The 18,807-nt window shown below is 51.7% G+C and overlaps 1 protein-coding gene across 1 annotated transcript in view; it reads left to right on the top strand.

Moving 5' to 3' along the window:
- The first annotated feature begins 1,415 nt into the window (after positions 1 to 1,415).
- Positions 1,416 to 18,807, top strand: part of DNAAF9 (dynein axonemal assembly factor 9) — a 104,600-nt gene continuing 87,208 nt past the window's right edge. The window contains exon 1 of the mRNA XM_075346384.1: positions 1,416 to 1,576. Within this exon, the coding sequence (XP_075202499.1) occupies positions 1,539 to 1,576 (38 nt within the window). The 5' untranslated portion in view covers positions 1,416 to 1,538. The remainder of the gene's footprint in view (positions 1,577 to 18,807) is intronic.

Genomic DNA, 18,807 nt, shown 5'->3' with positions numbered 1-18,807 from the left:
ACCATGTCTTATCTAGAGCTGAGATATACCATGTCTCATCAGTGAAGGGGGGCACATACCAAATGTCATCAGCAGTGGGGACATACCATGTCTGATCCGTGGGGGGATATATCATGTTTCATTAGTGGGGGATATACCAGTTCTCAGCAGCAGGGGGGGGATATACCACGTATTTTTTAGCGTTATTGCGGATATTGGACAAAATGCAATTCTGGCGTTTCGATTTCTTTTCTCTTCAGCCTATATAATTCCATACTTTGATAGATTGGACTTTTACGGATGCGGCAATAACACTTTTTTTTAGGTCTTTATGTTTTATTGGTGGAAAGAGGCTGATCGGAATTTTTAGCGGTGTTATTTAGGCGGCGTTACGGTATTAAGTTAGGTTTTCCCAAGAGGACAACTTATCACGACCCACATGACAGGAGTGTGATAGATGGGGGGACACGGGACGCCTTTATGCGCACTGTGGCCCACCTAAAGTCAGACAGACATAGCCATGGTGGCGGTGTACCAGCTGGATGGCGGTGGCATTCATTATGGCAACTCAGGACAGTGAATAGTGAGGGTCTTAGCGACCGGACCCCTGTGGAAAGGCAATAAATTGGGATTTTGAGGCCACCTATGGAAGTGGGGTCATTTGACGGCCCTCCAAGCATGGTTATAGATACATGCGGGTGCTGCTATCCTGGGTGACCATTAAGATCCTCTGTGAGGGGGGATTTTTTGTATTATTTGCCCACTATATGGCGGTATTACGTGGACACTGTATGGCAGTGGTATTTGGGCGGTATTCCCTGACCCTATATGGAAGCATTAGGTGCCTTATGGCGGTATAATAGTACACGGAGCCGTATTATCTGCTCTTAGCCCTAGAACGCATACCTGGGGCCTCGCAGGCCTGCTAGGTCATTTGTTTTCTGTGGTAGATTGTTATGCTTGCGCGTTCTAGGGTTAATGGATCTCTCAGGCCCTGGTTTGCCGGATTATTCAGACACTATATGGCGATTTTATGGTAGTTTTATTTGCCTGTGTTTGTATGTGACTTTTTGTGGTAGCTCTGAGGACGCGCGGCTCCATCACTAAAACTCGTTCCCGTTGCCCTTAGCAACATATTTTGGCTGTGGTAAAATGAAAGTGCTGTGATTGGTTGCTAAGGGCAACAAAGATTTCTTTTTTTATTTCATTCTTTCGTTTTTTTATATTTTTGCACCAGTGAAAGAAAAACCGGCATGAAATGTCGCCCGGTAAACGGCTGCAGGGGAATTTTGATGAGCGGAGGGCGCCGCTTTCTGACGCCCGCACGCATGCGCACACCGGGAAGGAGGGTGTCAGCCGTACGGCGCATGAGCGCTCCCGTCCCGAGACACTGCGGCGCATGCGCGCTCCCGCTCGGAGCCAGCGGCGGCGCGCACTGCAGTCGAGGACGCGCCTGGAGGCAGACAGAGGTCGGTGAGGAGACGTGAGGTAACGGGGCTATGACTGGCTGTGTACACCGGGAGGACACGGCGTGATCTGCGGCCACACACGGCGCCATCATGTCACAAAGGAGACGGAGCCGCTGCCCTGCTGCCAGGTACGTGCCCGCCGCATTGTCTGCGCATGAGCCCCCACTATGTGTGCATAGGGAAGCGTAGAGAGCAGGCCCGGGGGAACCACAACTCCCAGCATGCCAGGGCCTGGTTGTCACGGAGATGGCGTAACCTGGAAACGACAAACCGCCAACGACTGTCGCGCCCCGTTCGGATGACGTCTCGTCCCGGCGAATTGGTCACGTGACCCCATGTCCTGTAACATGTCGGTTGCCATGGTAACGTATGACTGCACTGCTACACTGTGACAGAAACAGGAGACGAGGGAGCGGCGCCACTCGCTGCAGAGCCTTCTGTTGTCAGCGGGATTGTGGTGTCGGTTTGTTGTCAGACTCTGGCGTGTCGCTATGGAGATGTCGCTGCCGCCTGTCAATCTCCCGGCAGGCGGATCGTGTCGTTGAGTAGGTCCCGGGCTGTGGACACCCCCTCTATCTGCACTAGGGACTGGGGGTCCAGACCACATCCCCATCATTAGGGTCTATACTCGGGATCTCGTAAACGGACCGCTCCATAATTCCTGCACTCCGTGTGTCCATCCCCTGGGTATTTGTTAGCAGTACATTGCATTTACAGTTTGCACCCGTTCACACTTGTCTGTATGGATCTGCCGCTCACCTCTTTATTACACTTTGTATTGTATTTCATATTGCGGTCAGTGATTGTCACAACTATGTGCACCCAGAGGCTAAAGCCCTGTACAGACCTGACACTAGTATCCGCTGTGTGAATTCCTTGTATAAAGAAAAGTATTCCCCCCCCCCCCCCCGTCCGCCTCTAGGGTCTGTAACTACGTCCTAATATGCAGCGCCTCTGCAGTTAGAAAAGGGCCTTCCCCAAACTGTTCCCACAAAGCTGGAGGCTGCAATTGTCTACAACGTCCTAAGATTTTCCTGTCACTAGAACTAAGGGGCCGAGGACGACCCCTGATAACAGCACTCACTCTGTTTCTGGAGTCCGCATCTTAGGATTCGCCCCCTTGTGGATCAGAGCATCATCCTCCTCCTCCACCAAACAGTATTAGGACATAATACAGTCAGGAGGTAACGCTCTCCATCAGACGCAGATAGAGCAGTGTGACCCGTCACTGCACAGAACACGTCTCCTCCAGAATCCAGTAGTGCTGGCAGTACATCAGCCCATCCGATGCTCGGCGATGAACACCTCGGCATTGTGCTTGGTGATGTACGGCTCGGCATTGTGCTTGGTGATGTACGGCTCGGCATTGTGCTTGGTGATGTGTGGCTCGGCATTGTGCTTGGTGATGTGTGGCTCGGCATTGTGCTTGGTGATGTACGGCTCGGCATTGTGCTTGGTGGTGTACGGCTCGGCATTGTGCTTGGTGATGTACGGCTCGGCATTGTGCTTGGTGGTGTACGGCTCGGCATTGTGCTCGGTGATGTGTGGCTCGGCATTGTGCTTGGTGATGTGTGGCTCGGCATTGTGCTTGGTGATGTGTGGCTCGGCATTGTGCTTGGTGATGTGTGGCTCGGCATTGTGCTTGGTGATGTGTGGCTCGGCATTGTGCTTGGTGATGTGTGGCTCGGCATTGTGCTTGGTGATGTACGGCTCGGCATTGTGCTTGGTGGTGTACGGCTCGGCATTGTGCTTGGTGATGTACGGCTCGGCATTGTGCTTGGTGGTGTACGGCTCGGCATTGTGCTTGGTGATGTACGGCTCGGCATTGTGCTTGGTGATGTATGGCTCGGCATTGTGCTTGGTGGTGTATGGCTCGGCATTGTGCTTGGTGATGTGTGGCTCGGCATTGTGCTTGGTGATGTGTGGCTCGGCATTGTGCTTGGTGATGTGTGGCTCGGCATTGTGCTTGGTGATGTGTGGCTCGGCATTGTGCTTGGTGATGTGTGGCTCGGCATTGTGCTTGGTGATGTACGGCTCGGCATTGTGCTTGGTGGTGTACGGCTCGGCATTGTGCTTGGTGATGTACGGCTCGGCATTGTGCTTGGTGATGTATGGCTCGGCATTGTGCTTGGTGGTGTATGGCTCGGCATTGTGCTTGGTGATGTATGGCTCGGCATTGTGCTTGGTGGTGTACAGCTCGGTATTGTGCTTGGTGGTGTACGGCTCGGTATTGTGCTTGGTGATGTACGGTTCAGCACTGTGCTTGGTGGTGTACGGCTCGGCATTGTGCTTGGTGATGTACGGCTCGGCATTGTGCTTGGTGATGTAGGGCTCGGCATTGTGCTTGGTGATGTACGGCTCGGCATTGTGCTTGGTGATGTACGGCTCGGCATTGTGCTTGGTGATGTACGGCTCGGCATTGTGCTTGGTGATGTACGGCTCGGCATTGTGCTTGGTGATGTATGGCTCGGCATTGTGCTTGGTGATGTATGGCTCGGCATTGTGCTTGGTGGTGTATGGCTCGGCATTGTGCTTGGTGATGTATTAGAGCAATTAGTCCAGCATCCGCAGTAGATTAAAAAAAACGAATGAAAAAATGAATATAAAACATCATGCAATGTCAAGGCATGACTAACCTAGACACGTTTCAAGCAACAGTGTGCTCTTAATCATGACAAATGCACTTTCTATGCATTTTTGTCATGATTAAGAGCACACTGTTGCTTGAAACGTGTCTGTTAGTCATGCCTTGACATTGCATGATGTTTTATATTCATTTTTTCATTATTTTTGTAATCTGATGTGGCTGCTGGACTAATTGTTGTAATCCTTTCTGTAGTTCACCTGGAGCCGGACAGGTTACCCGAGCACCGCGTTATATCCTCCATTCTCCGGTGAGCAGTGTTCTCCGGTTCTTGGTGATGTACGGCTGCTGCTGCTGCTCGGCCACAACAGAATAAGGCTATGTGCCCACGTTGCGTGTTTTCATGCAGTTACGCTGCGATCTGCACCGCAGCGTAACTGCATGCGTCCTGCGTCCCCTGCACAGTCTATGGAGATTGTGCAGGAGCCATGCGCACGTGGTATATTAGAACGCAGCGATTCGGCTGCTGCTCGAATCGCTGCGTTCTAAGAAGTGACATGTCACTTCGTCCGTGCGCTTTGCATGCTGTCTATAGGGAGAGGCAACATGCAGAGCGCACGTTCTCTGCAGGCACCATGCGCTTCAGAACGCAGCTTTCAGCTGCGCTCTGAAGCGCACCTTTTAGCTGCGGTGCAGAGCGCACACGTGGGCACGTAGCCTTAGTCAGAAAAGAGAAAGATCAGTCAGGTGGAATTTTAGCGGCAGCTTTTCAGGAAAAATAATCGGTGGAATCTGGTCAGAAATCAAAAGCTTCCAATGATTACTACAGATCAGCATGCCAATGAGCCTCAGTCACAGGCTGTATCCAGCACGGCCAGCATTGCAGTACATGGCTTGTCATTTACAAATAAATCAAAAGTGGATAATGTCAGCCCCGTCGATCTGAACTTGTTTAATGTATATCTCTGGGCTCTGACAGTCCTATTCTGTAGGTAACATTGCAGCTCAGAAATATCAATTAGGTTATTGTGTAGCTCAAGTCCTGTGACTGTTCTATAGGTGATGGTGTAGCTCGGGGCTTTATGACTGTTTTATAGGTGACAGTGTAGCTTGGGGCTGTCCTATTGGTAATGATGTAGCTGGGGGGCTCTACGATTGTTCTATAGGTGATGGTGTAGCTCGAGGCTCAATGTCTGTTCTATAGGTGACTGTGTAGCTCGGGGCTGTATGACAGTCCTATAGGTGACAGTGTAGTTTGGGGCTGTACAACTGTTCTGTAGGTAATGGTGTAGCTTGGGGCTCTACGACTGCTCTATAAGTGACAGTTACCCCAAGCTCTATGACTGTTCTATAGGTGACAGAGTAGCCTGGGGTTCTATGACTGTTCTATAGGTGACGGAATAGCCTGGGGTTCTATGACTGTTCTGTAGATGGCGGTGTAGCTCGGGGCCCTGTGTTCCTGTAGGTGACGGTGTATCTCAGCTCGGGGCCTTGTGTCTTTCTGTTGGTGACAGTGTGACTCGGGGCCTTGTGACTTAATAAAGATGGCGGTGTAGCTCAGCTCGGGGCCCTGTGACTTCCTGCAGGTGATGGTGTAGCTCAGCTCTGGGCCCTGTGTTCCTGTAGGTGATGGTGTAGCTCTTCTCGGGGCCCTGTGACTTCCTGTAGGTGACGGTGTAGCTCTGGTCGGGGCCCTGTGTCTTCCTGTAGGTGACGATGTAGCTCAGCTCGGGGTCCTGTGTCTTTCTGTAGGTGACGGTGTAGCTCAGCTCGGGGCCCTGTGTTCCTGTAGGTGACGGTGTAGCTCAGCTCGGGGTCCTGTGTTCCTTTAGGTGACGGTGTAGCTCAGCTCGGGGCCCTGTGTTCCTCTAGGTGACGGTGTAGCTCAGCGCGGGGCCCTGTGTTCCTGTAGGTGACGGTGTAGCTCAGCTCGGGGCCCAGTGTCTTCCTGTAGGTGACGGTGTAGCTCAGCTCGGGGCCCTGTGTTCCTGTAGGTGACGGTGTAGCTCAGCTCGGGGCCCAGTGTCTTCCTGTAGGTGACGGTGTAGCTCAGCTCGGGGCCCTGTGTTCCTGTAGGTGACGGTGTAGCTCAGCTCGGGGCCCTGTGTTCCTCTAGGTGACGGTGTAGCTCAGCTCGGGGCCCTGTGTTCCTGTAGGTGACGGTGTAGCTCAGCTCGGGGCCCTGTGTTCCTCTAGGTGACGGTGTAGCTCAGCTCGGGGCCCTGTTTTCCTGTAGGTGACGGTGTAGCTCAGCTCGGGGCCCTGTGTCTTCCTGTAGCTGACGATGTAGCTCAGCTCGGGGCCCTGTGTTCCTGTAGGTGACGGTGTAGCTCAGCTCGGGGCCCTGTGTCTTCCTGTAGGTGACGATGTAGCTCAGCTCGGGGCCCTGTCTTCCTGTAGGTGACGGTGTAGCTCAGCTCGGGGCCCTGTGTTCCTGTAGGTGACGGTGTAGCTCAGCTCGGGGCCCTGTGTTCCTGTAGGTGACGGTGTAGCTCAGCTCGGGGCCCTGTGTTCCTGTAGGTGACGGTGTAGCTCAGCTCGGGGTCCTGTCTTCCTGTAGGTGACGATGTAGCTCAGCTCGGGGCCCTGTCTTCCTGTAGGTGACGGTGTAGCTCAGCTCGGGGCCCTGTGTTCCTGTAGGTGACGGTGTAGCTCAGCTCGGGGCCCTGTGTTCCTGTAGGTGACGGTGTAGCTCAGCTCGGGGCGCTATCACACCCCTTCTCTAGTTGATGGCAGGGCTCAGGTCTGGGGTTGCGCCTCGGCTTGTTGTGAATGTGAAGCTTAGATGCGAGGGAGGAAGTCCTCGATTAACGGGATGGAGTCCTCCTGGCGGAGCTCCCTGCATCCCCCCCCCTCCCCCGGCTGCTGATACAGACCCCGGATCATGTCTCGGCTTTTGGTTGGTGCAATGATTTCTCCACCTTCTGTGAATAGAGAGGTCAGAGGGTCGCCCTGCTGGCACCGGGGTACGGGGGGGGGGGGGGGGGGGGATTTCCAGTGATCTCACTGCCGCCAATAACAATAGGCTGATTGTTTGAATATTTCCCAGACATCATAGGGTAAAGGAGCAGTGACAGCGCGGATATGTGATTGTATACAGATGTAGGGCGCGCTCAGCTCTGCTATCGCTGCAGCACGGGAAATGCAAACTTACATGGCACCCACTGACGCGAATGAGGATCCTACAAAAACCCTCAGACTCTATGGGGCTGTAGACACGCAATGGCCATAGACCGGCACACGCTGGAGGCGTCCGTCAGGAAAAACACATGGTGTGAGGGGATAATGTACCTGAACTCTGGGTAAAAAGTAGGTTCCCTGGAGCCCCCACCCTATAACCTTAAAGGGAACCTGTCACCAGATTTGGGGCCTATAAGCTGCGGCCACCACCAGTAGGCTCTTATATACAGCATTCTAACATGCTGTATATAAGAGCCCAGGCCGCTGTGTAGAATGTAAATATCACTTTATAATACTCACCTAAACGGGCGGTGCGGTGCAGACTGGTCGGATGGGTGTCTCCGTTCTCCGGTACCGGCGCCTCCTCTTTCGGCCATCTTTGTCCTCCTTCTTCTGAAGCCTGGGTGCATGACGCGTCCTACGTTTTCCACACTAGCCGGCATTGAGGTCCTGCACAGGCGCACTTTGATGTGCCCTGAGCAGGGCAGATTAAAGTATTGTAGTGCGCTTGCGCGGGACCCCAATACCGGCTAGTGTGGATGACGTAGGAGGCGTCTTGCACCCAGCTTTAGAAGAAGGAGGACAAAGATGGCCAAAAGAGGAGGTGCTGCACCAGAGAACGGAAACACCCATCCAACCAGTCTGCACCGCACCGACCGTTTAGGTGAGTATTATAAAGTGATTTTTACGTTCTACACAGCGGCCTGGGCTCTTGTATATAGTATGTTAGAGCGCAGTATATAAGAGCCCACTGGTGGTGGCCGCAGCTTTTGGCCCCAAATCTGGTTACAGGTTCCCTTTAATATCGAAAATAAAGAATATGTTTGCTGTCAGTGAATGGAAATGTTCTTACATCCAGAGACTAAAGATCAGTCCTGACCTAATACTTCTCACAGTGTGGGTTTGTCACAGCGTATCATCCTAAACCCCGGGTCCGCAACCTTTGGTTTGTGTGGCACATTGGGCAGCGTGGCCATAAAATCGTACCGGTAGCAGAGCTGTGGGTAGCTGCTATGGGACTCGGTTGGATTGTGCTGGTCTTAAAGCTTGATATCTCGCTCATCCGTGGCTGCATGGAGCTGAAAGTTTGATGTCCTAGGATGGCAAGCTCACCAGCAGGGTGACCCGGAGGGTAAAATGCATGTGTCATGGTGTGATATTGTAGTTTGTGTATCAATTTGTGTAGGTTCGTATTTTAGGCGTGGTGCTCTGTCCATTCTATGTATTATTTGTCTTGTCTTCAGGGTTATATCCCCCTGCATTGCTTCTGTCCCTAGGAGTGAGGGAGGGGGGCCTGGAATCCACCCAAACTCTGTTTACCTGGGGGATTATTCAATCAGGCTGGAAAGGACAATACACAAGCAGGGAGATTCATCCTCTGGGGGAGAAGCTGCAGCTACAGGCAGCACCCCAGAGAGCCATTGAGAAACCCTGATTTCCCTGGAAAAGGACTGCTGGAGGATTGTGATTGATTCCTGGGAGAATTATCCCATTACTGGACTATTTTTACCCTCTGTATGGCGGATGATATTATGGGCCGTTTGATTTGCTTGGAATAAATGCTCTTTGGATTGTTCCATCATCTCTCGTCCTGTTGATTATGTGATATGGGAGAAGGACCCCGTCACAGCCGGGCTGCCAAGAGAAGTGAGAAATGGCACCTACATAGGCGGTAACACAACACAATGATGGCGCAGCGTCACCCAGTGTGAGCTTGTGTATATGAAGAACAAAAAGCGTAAAAAAATTGCAACAAAAACTTTAGAAAAACTTTTCTGATTCATTTCTATTCTTTGTTGCTCTTTTGTTCCCATTTCAGGTTTTAAAACGCTTGTGGTGGGCAAAACGCTACCGGTGGGCAAAACGCTACCGGTGGGCAAAACGCTACCGGTGGGCAAAACGCTACCGGTGGGCAAAACGCTACCGGTGGGCAAAACGCTCGTGGTGGGAAAAACACTCCAGAATAGGCCCTGTCCATCCAGGGGGGGCGCCAAAAATGCTTCTATGAGAAAAACAAAACACTCAAATGCTTCCAAATCAATTCAGCACGGCTCCAGGAAGCGAAAAACACCTCCAAAACTTTGTTTCCTTTAGGAAATAAATTGTTTTTGACAGTGTTTAAAATAAACTCCATGTAAACGTTTCCCAAGGACCGTGACTTTGGCCTTTTCTTTTTCTAGACTGGCTGTAAACAATCCTCTGTGAGTGTCTGTAAACAATCCTCTGTGAGCTGAACAGCAGCTTTGTCTTTCCAGTCCTGATAGTTTGTTACATTGTTTCTGTGATGGTAAAGTAAGAAATGTGTCTTGTTTGGTTCCAGCTGTTACAAGCTATTGAAAGTTAACCCCTAACCATGGGCGAGAGGTCACACCTTAGGCTGTTTTCACACATCAGGTTTTTGCTGTGCGGCACAATCCGGCGATTTGCGGGAAAAACACATCCGTTTTTTTTTTCCGCCGGGTGCGTTTTTTTCTCATAGACTTTTATTAGCGCCGGATTGGGCTGCATGTACTTGCGTTTGATCCGGTTTTTGCCGGTTGCGGCAAAAATCGTCACTCCGGCGACCGTACCGGACGCAGAAAGGAACTTTTTTTGCCAGCGGCAAAAAACCGCATAGCGCCGGGTGCGGCGCTGTGCGGCATGTTGTATAATGAAAGTCTATGCAAGCCGAATCCGGTGGCATGCATCAGGCTGCTTTCACACATCAGTTTTTTGCCATCAGGCACGATCCGGCGTCTGTTGCCGCCGAATCCGTTTTTCCCCCCATAGACTTTCATTAGTGCCAGATTGTGCTGGATGGCTTTGCGTTTCATCCAGTTTTTGCCGGATCCGGCAAAATGTACTTGTCCGGCAGCCGGATGAAACATTGAAGTGAAGGCTAATTTCACACATCAGTTTTTGGCATCAGGCACAATCCGGCGTGTGCCTAATGCAACGGATCCAGCGCAGAATATGCAAAAATTGATGTGCCTGATCCTTTTTTTTTGACGGTTCCAATATACCTGATCCGTCAAAAAACGGATCCGGCGCATCCGTTTTTGCATCCTTTTCGTCCTTTTTTTTGCTGGATCCATTTTTTTTCAATACATTAGAGCATGCTCAGTTTACAAAAACGGATCTGGCGGCCGCATCCATTTTTTACCGTATTACGCCGGATCTGGCGTCCATAGGCTTCCATTGTAAAATATGCCATATCGCGCTGGATCCGGCGCGATGCGTTTTTTTTGTCGGACAAAAAAACGTTACAAGATACGTTCCCTCCGGCCGCCGCTTTAGGCAATTATGCCAGATCCGGCAAAAGCCGGATGCAACGCAAGGCCATCAGGCACAATCCGGTGCTAATACAAATCAATGGGGATAAAACGGATCCGGCGCCAGATCCGTTTTACCCGTTTTTTTCCCGCATTGTGCCTGATGGAAAAAAAAACTGATGTGTGAAATTAGCCGAATGTTTTTGTGTCCAGCAAAAAAAACTGATCGCGCCGGATCCAGCGCTGTACGGCGTGTTTTATAATGGAAGCCTATGTACGCCTGATCCGGTGTAATGTGGCAAAAAACGGATCTGGCCGCCGGATCCGTTTTTTTGAACTGAGCATGCTCAGTATCTCACCTGATCTGTCAAAAAACTGAAGGAACTGATGTACAAAACTGATGCAACTGATCCATTTTTTCGCCAGATCGTGCCTGATGCCAAAAAACTGATGTGTGAAAGCAGACTTACTGATTGCCTGAGGCTGCATTGTTGGGGGGGGGGGCAGCCATCTTTTGACTATATGGGGCGATCAGTTGCCCCCCGATGGCAAATAATGGGGGGTTGAATAGCTGGGCATGATAGATTGTAACATAAGAAGGAATTGAAGCATAAAGATTTGGAAAGTGAGCGGTGTGTGTGTGCCGTCACCATTCCTCTATGTGAGTGGGCAGAGCGCCAGCGAGCTGCTCACCTGCGCTGTAATCCCCCGCACCCTGTCATTACCAGCGGATGATTGCAGCAGGTTGTACTATGATCACTGACAGACGGTTTCACTTCTCTTTTACTTTTATGTTGCCTCATAATTGAGCATAATTACTTTATAACAAAAGCCAGTGCTTAGAAGACTCTGCCGCTCTTAAAGGGAAAGTGTCCTTACCACCATCTGTGTATGATTTATAAATGGTCAGTGTTGTGGACGGGTCCTGGCTGCTCATGGAAGAGATTAGTCCGTTTATGTGTAAGATTGCAGATTAGTCCGTTTATGTGTAAGATTGCAGATTAGTCCGTTTATGTGTAAGATTGCAGCCACATGGCCAAAACCTTGGCCTCGGCAGGCAGATCGAGTTTCGGTTGTGAAATGTGGCCTCCCCTTACTATGTTTTTGGCCCTTCTTTGTATACGTCACTTTGCCGGTTTTCTACCCTTTCCTGCACCTTGCTGAGAAGCATCTTGCAGCTCAGGGCAAGCACATGAATAACTATCTGCCTGTAGCTTGTGAGTGCTGCCTGTATGACACAGCCGGCACTCCTCCCATTGTGATTGCAGATATGTCTGATCGTGATCATCAGGTTGCTTTTTTAATAATGTCAGCCATTAAAGGTGTGTTCACTACTGGACAACCCCTATCCAATGTTCCTAATGTCATTATTAAAATTGAGCCCCCCAAAACGTATATTTATTTCATGGACCAGCTCCGCTCTGATGGAAATGTGAAGGCTGCAGCCCATTGAAGGTTGCGGATTGGCTGCAGTGCTCATGTGTCCAAAGGCTGCAGTGCTCATGCGTCCAAAGGCTGCAGCCCATTGAAGGTTGCGGATTGGCTGCAGTGCTCATGTGTCCAAAGGCTGCAGTGCTCATGTGTCCGAAGGCTGCAGCCCATCGAAGGCTGCAGCCCATCGAAGGCTGCAGCCCATCGAAGGCTGCAGCCCATCGAAGGCTGCAGCCCATCGAAGGCTGCAGCCCATCGAAGGCTGCAGCCCATCGAAGGCTGCTGATTGGCTGCAGTGCTCATGTACCAAGGCTGCAGCCCATCGAAGGCTGCTGATTGGCTGCAGTGCTCATGTACCAAGGCTGCAGCCCATGGAAGACTGCTTTTTGGCTGCAGTGCTCATGTGTGCAAAGGCTGCAGCTCATCTCTGGTTACTGATTGGCCGCAGTGCACATGTGTGTGAAGGTTTTAGCCCATTGTCAGCTGCTGATTGGCTCTAGTGCTCATGTGTGAAAGCTGCAGCCTATCGACGCCTGCTGATTGGCTGCAGTGCTCATGTACGCGAAGGCTGCAGCCCATTGAAGGCTGCTGATTGGCTGCAATGCTTATTTGAAGGCACAAAAATGACAATGCAGTAATATGCACCGTAACTCAAACAAAGCTCAGATACTGTGCGTGATTTGTTTTAGAATTTGATGGAAAAATAAAAACATAGTTTTTTTTTTTAAAAAAAAAAAAAACAAATATCTGTAACAAAGGAGCATGTGTGGCCTCTGTTCTGTGGACACATATTATTCTTATATCGGGCTGTGTGGGCCGACACTGCTCCTCCTGCCGAGACACTGCTCCTCCCGCCGAGACACTGCTCCTCCCGCCGAGACACTGCTCCTCCCGCCGAGACACTGCTCCTCCCGCCGAGACACCGCTCCTCCCGCCGAGACACCGCTCCTCCCGCCGAGACACCGCTCCTCCCGCCGAGACACCGCTCCTCCCGCCGAGACACCGCTCCTCCCGCCGAGACACCGCTCCTCCCGCCGAGACACCGCTCCTCCCGCCGAGACACACTTGTATTGTGGCTTCTGCCTGTAAAGAAAACAATATCCAGGGGACGCCGGGTGCCAATGTTTCCCGGCAGCAGCTTCTCATGTATAGTGGGGCACGTCTGGTTCAGGTGGGATCTTCCCCGTATTCACTGGAGGGATAGTGCTGCTGATGGGTTATTTCTGTGCTAGGGACAGGCCCTACTTTTCAAGTGTCTTCATCAACAATATACTGAGCACATTGTCCTCTTGCTGAGACCCCCAGATGTTAGCCGTAATATATGAAGAAACCTGGCTACAGCGCCCCTCACAGGGGATGTGATGTGTTCCACCAGGCCCCTTCTCATCAGTCGGGTTATCTGTGTAATCCAGGGCAGGTTTCTCAGCGAGGGAGCCCCTCCTTATACCCAAGAGACGAGGGTCCTGCTCCCCCTCTAGTTTTTTCTGATGTTTGGAAACTCTTCAGCTACTACTCAAAAAGTTGGGGGTTTCTGGTCCAAGAACTTCTTTTACCTGGAACAGGCGCTGAGTGCATATGGACGTGTCTCATGGTAATTAACACTAGAACTACTGGACTCGTGACACCTATATAGAAATACATGGTGCAAAGTAGTCAAAATGACTACCTCAGTAGTTCTAGTGTTAAAGGGGGACCCCGCGTAGAGGAGGACATGCAGTGTGGATGTATAGCTTCTAGTGAGAGGATAAAGTAACCGCTGCACGTGGAGGGAACGGGCCTCAGGACGGGGGGGACAGGAAACTGCTGGACACCCGGGAGACCGCTAATACGATGCACATGGTGCCCCACATCCAGCCGCTCACATGGACACATTTATTTGCACATATCAGGGGGTCTGGCCGGGTATTACTGCCCTCACCAAGAAAATGAAAGATCTTACCGAGTACCTGAGAGTTTTGGGCTATGTTCACACGCTGCATCTTTTCTTAACTACAAAAATGCAGCGTTTTTGTCCCCCAAAAAAACGCACCCACGGCAAAAACGCATAAAAAAACCCCACTCGTTTTCAACGCATTTTGCCCAATGCGTTTTTTTAAGTCAAATCTATTAACTGGAAGGGCTCAAAAACGCTGCCAAAAACGCAAAAAGAATTGACATGCTGCTTCTTCAAAAACGCAGCCAAGATGCACTGTGTAGACAGCAAAATAGAAATCTCATAGACTTTGCTGGGAGTGGGAGATGCTCGCATTTAGATGCATGATTGTGACCTCAAAAATGCAGCAAAAAGCGCAGTAAAAGATGCAGTGTGTGAACATAGCCTTAGCAGAACTATAAAGCTCAGCACAAGGGCGGGGGGGGGGGGTCGCGCGGCTCTGGGCGAGGAGGGGGTCGCGCGGCTCTGGGCGAGGAGGGGGTCGCGCGGCTCTGGGCGAGGAGGGGGTCGCGCGGCTCTGGGCGAGGAGGGCCGTTATGCTGTGTGAGAGAGACTGATGAGCAAGATTATAACAGCAGCTCAATCAGGAGCTGACATAGGGCGGTGAGCAGATAGCTGCTGCATAGAAATCAGTGGGATGGAAAGAGCTGACTGGTATGTTAGGAGTTAACCTCTCTCCTGGACTGTAAACTACGGAAAACACCTGACCCAGATCTGACAGTTAAGCTCCATGGAAACCAGCTGTACACAGTAAAAGATAAAAGCTCACACTACACAGAATGACAGCCGATAGAAAAAGCAAGTCAATTTGAAACTTGCTTATTTTCATGTTGTCTAACTAAAGAACCAATTTACTAAATAACATAAGACATTGCGTTCTTCTGGGCTGGGTGAGTCCTGGTTGGCCGGTGGAGCGGAAGCCACGGCACAATGTTCATCAATGTGCCCCCAGTACATCATCAGTGCTACAGTAGCAGTCTCTATGCACAGGTGGGGTGTAAATCGGAAACCATTCCCTACGTTGCCCTTGCTGGGGGCCGGTAGATGTCCCCTGGCATCCTCTCCTGCTGCCCCCGGACATGCAGTAACCTGACCACAGCCCCCTGTAATATACAGAAATTGCCGCTGACAATCCTCTTAGGCGCCAGTCATAGCGTTTTGGCAGCACTTGTGAATTTCGGAGGTGCTTGGGCTTTGATCTTGGCTGCGGATTATGGTGACTATTCCGGCCTCCATTATGATGATTCTCTCCTCCTCCGGAGCGATGGCTTCTCATCGCGTGTGACCAGTCCTGAGGTTTCATTACCAGTGCATAGATGAGCGCAGATTGTGGCACTGGAGATTTCTCACGTTGATGAATCCCTGGAGGAATTCTCCACCAGGGTCTGTCGTAACACGAGCGATGGTTGTTTACTGAGACGCCCTTCTGTGAGATCCCGAGGATCCTCCCCGGACAGGTTCTCCTCCGCTGGAGGCTTGTAGCTTGGAAGCTCAAAACCTCTGAGGAGACATTAGGCTGTACTGTATATATGAGCAAACCTAGGTTGTTCCCAATCACAGCCCAGCGACAACACAAGAAATCTCTATTGTTGATCACATCATTATGTGGGTATGAAAATTAACATTAGTACTGCCAACAGCAACCAAAGTGAGGGGCAAAGAGCGGTCACACACATCCCCTCATAAATAGTGGAAAATGAAAGTCAATGAGCACCGCTCAACTTCTCATACTGTTCATTGTACAATGATTACACAGGATCCACCATTCACAATACGTGATATCACAGCTCACCTCCTCCTCTTGTACAATGACTGATCACACCCCTATATACAGTACATAACACAGGATCCATCATTCACAATAGGTGGTCACAGCTCATCTCCTCCTCCCCCTGTACAATGATTGGTAACACCTCTATTTACAGTAGATAACACAGGATCCATCATTCACAATAGGTGATGTCACAGCTCACCTCCTCCTCCTGTTGAGTGACTGATAACATCTCTATATACTGCAGATAACCGCGGATCCACCATTCACAGTAGGTGATATCATACCTCACCTCCTGTACAATGACTGATCACACCCCTATATACGGCAGATAACACAGGAAGCACCATTCACAATAGGTGATATCACAGCTCACTTCCTCCTCCTGTACAATGAATGATGACACTTCTATATACAGCAGATAACACAGGATCCACCATTTACAATTGGTGATGTCACAGCTCACCTCCTCCTCCTGTGCAATTACTGATAACACTTCTATATAAAGTAGATAACAGGATCCACCATTCCTAATGCTTGTGTCACACTAAGCGACAGCGACAACGACGTCGCTGTTACGTCACCATTTTCTGTGACGTAACAGCGACCTTGTAAGTCGCTGTTATGATCGCTGCTTAGCTGTCAAACACAGCAGAAGCAGCGATCATAACGTCGCTACATGTGCAGAGAGCAGGGAGCCGCGCTTAGCGCTGGCTCCTTGCTCTCCTAGGTACAGTACACATCGGGTTAATTAACCCGATGTGTGCTGCAGCTACATGTCACAGTGCAGAGAGCAAGGAGCCGCGCGCACTGCTTAGCGCTGGCTCCTTGCTCTCCTTGCTACAGTATACATCGGGTTAATTACCTGATGTGTACTGCAGCCACATGTCACAGTGCAGGAGCCGGCACTGGCAGCAAGAGCGGAGGCTGGTAACCAGCGTAAACATCGGGTAACCAGGGAAAGGTCTTCCCTTGGTTACCCGATGTTTACGCTGGTTACAGCTTACCGCAGCTGCCAGTGCCGGCTCCTGATCGCTTCATTTCGTCGCTCTCTCGCTGTCACACACAGCGATGTGTGTGTCACAGCGGGAGAGTGACGACCAAAAAATGAAGCTGGACATTCAGCAACGACCGGCGACCTCACAGCAGGGGCCAGGTCGTTGCTGGATGTCACACACAGCGACAGCGACGGGACGTCGCTGCAACGTCACAGAAAATGGTGACGTAGCAGCGACGTCGTTGTCGTCGTCGTTATGTGTGACACCAGCTTAATAGGTGATATCACAGCTCCCCTCCTCCTCCTCCTGTACAGTGACTGATAACACGTCTATATACAGTAGATAACACAAGATCCACCATTCACAATAGGTGATGTCACAGCTCACCTCCTCCTGTACAATGACTGATCACACCTCTATATGCAGTAGATTACACAGGATCCACCTTTCAGAATAAGTGATATCACAGCTCACCTACTCCTCCTCCTGTACAATGACTGATAGCACCTCTATATACAGCAGATAACACAGGATCCACCTTTCACAATAAGTGATGTCACAGCTCACCTCCTCCAGTATAATGATGTGCTGTAGAGTTATTTGTAGTGTTTATCATCCCCGGTGTTTGACCACCATGATCCCCCCCCCCCCAGTTGGAGACTGGCGGGGCCTAGCCCTCCATGTAACCTCTGCTGCTCTTGATGTGACTGCCTATAATCTGCGGGCTCCTCGCTTTCTGTGTCCGGACCTCTCTCTTCCTCCTCTCTGTTTCCGGTTTCTTGCTGCAGGTCCTATATTTAGCGCAGGGTTGTTATTTGTAGCTTTTCCTGGCGGTCTCGGCCATGTTCTGGGCCTGCGGTCACGCTCAGCCCCGCACTCGCTGATCGTCACTGCGGGGATACAGTCCGGTATTGTCCTGGATAACAATCGTGTGTCTGTGCGGTCACCGTCCACGTTACCAGGGAATGTTCCGGATTCTTTGCGGTCCTCTGATTACGATCGACACTGATGTGTTATTTGCTAATGTCCAGACTATTTTGTGGGGTGAAGCTGGTTGTTCTGGGGGTGTTGGGGACCATTCCTGAGTGACGTCTCCCCTGCTCCAGCACCGCTGTAGTTTTTCCAACCCTGTATTGTCCTGTAGGTGACTCTGTACTAAGACGATTTGTGGCTTTTTAGCTCAAACATACAGGTGTTATATTTTGTGGAAAATCATCATATGCAAATGAGGTCCTCTGAGCACTGTGGGCGGGGCTATGCCACACCTATGACCCTACCTATGATTGATGCACCAAGCACGCAATTTACATATGAACAAAAAGAAGGTTTTCTCCAAAACTAAGCAGATTAAAGGTCCGGGAAGGGCTGGTGATGGGGTCCTCGCTGTGGTGATGCGGCCCTCGCTGTGGTGATGGGGTCCTGGCTGTGGTGATGGGGTCCTCGCTGTGGTGATGGGGTCCTGGCTGTGGTGATGCGGCCCTCGCTGTGGTGATGCGGCCCTCGCTGTGGTGATGCGGCCCTCGCTGTGGTGATGCGGCCCTCGCTGTGGTGATGCGGCCCTCGCTGTGGGGATGCGGCCCTCGCTGTGGGGATGCGGCCCTCGCTGTGGGGATGCGGCCCTCGCTGTGGGGATGCGGCCCTCGCTGTGGTGATGCGGCCCTCGCTGTGGTGATGCGGCCCTCGCTGTGGGGATGCGGCCCTCGCTGTGGTGATGCGGCCCTCGCTGTGGTGATGCGGCCCTCGCTGTGGTGATGCGGCCCTCGCTGTGGTGATGCGGCCCTCGCTGTGGTGATGCGGCCCTCGCTGTGGTGATGCGGCCCTCGCTGTGGTGATGCGGCCCTCGCTGTGGTGATGCGGCCCTCGCTGTGGTGATGCGGCCCTCGCTGTGGTGATGCGGCCCTCGCTGTGGTGATGCGGCCCTCGCTGTGGTGATGCGGCCCTCGCTGTGGTGATGCGGCCCTCGCTGTGGTGATGCGGCCCTCGCTGTGGTGATGCGGCCCTCGCTGTGGTGATGCGGCCCTCGCTGTGGTGATGCGGCCCTCGCTGTGGTGATGCGGCCCTCGCTGTGGTGATGCGGCCCTCGCTGTGGTGATGCGGCCCTCGCTGTGGTGATGCGGCCCTCGCTGTGGTGATGCGGCCCTCGCTGTGGTGATGCGGCCCTCGCTGTGGTGATGCGGCCCTCGCTGTGGTGATGCGGCCCTCGCTGTGGTG

This window comes from Anomaloglossus baeobatrachus, chromosome 1 (genome assembly GCF_048569485.1).
Source record: "Anomaloglossus baeobatrachus isolate aAnoBae1 chromosome 1, aAnoBae1.hap1, whole genome shotgun sequence".
Taxonomy (NCBI): domain Eukaryota; kingdom Metazoa; phylum Chordata; class Amphibia; order Anura; family Aromobatidae; genus Anomaloglossus; species Anomaloglossus baeobatrachus.
Note: the sequence above shows the minus strand (reverse complement) of the source record. Positions and strands in the feature narration are given on the sequence as shown.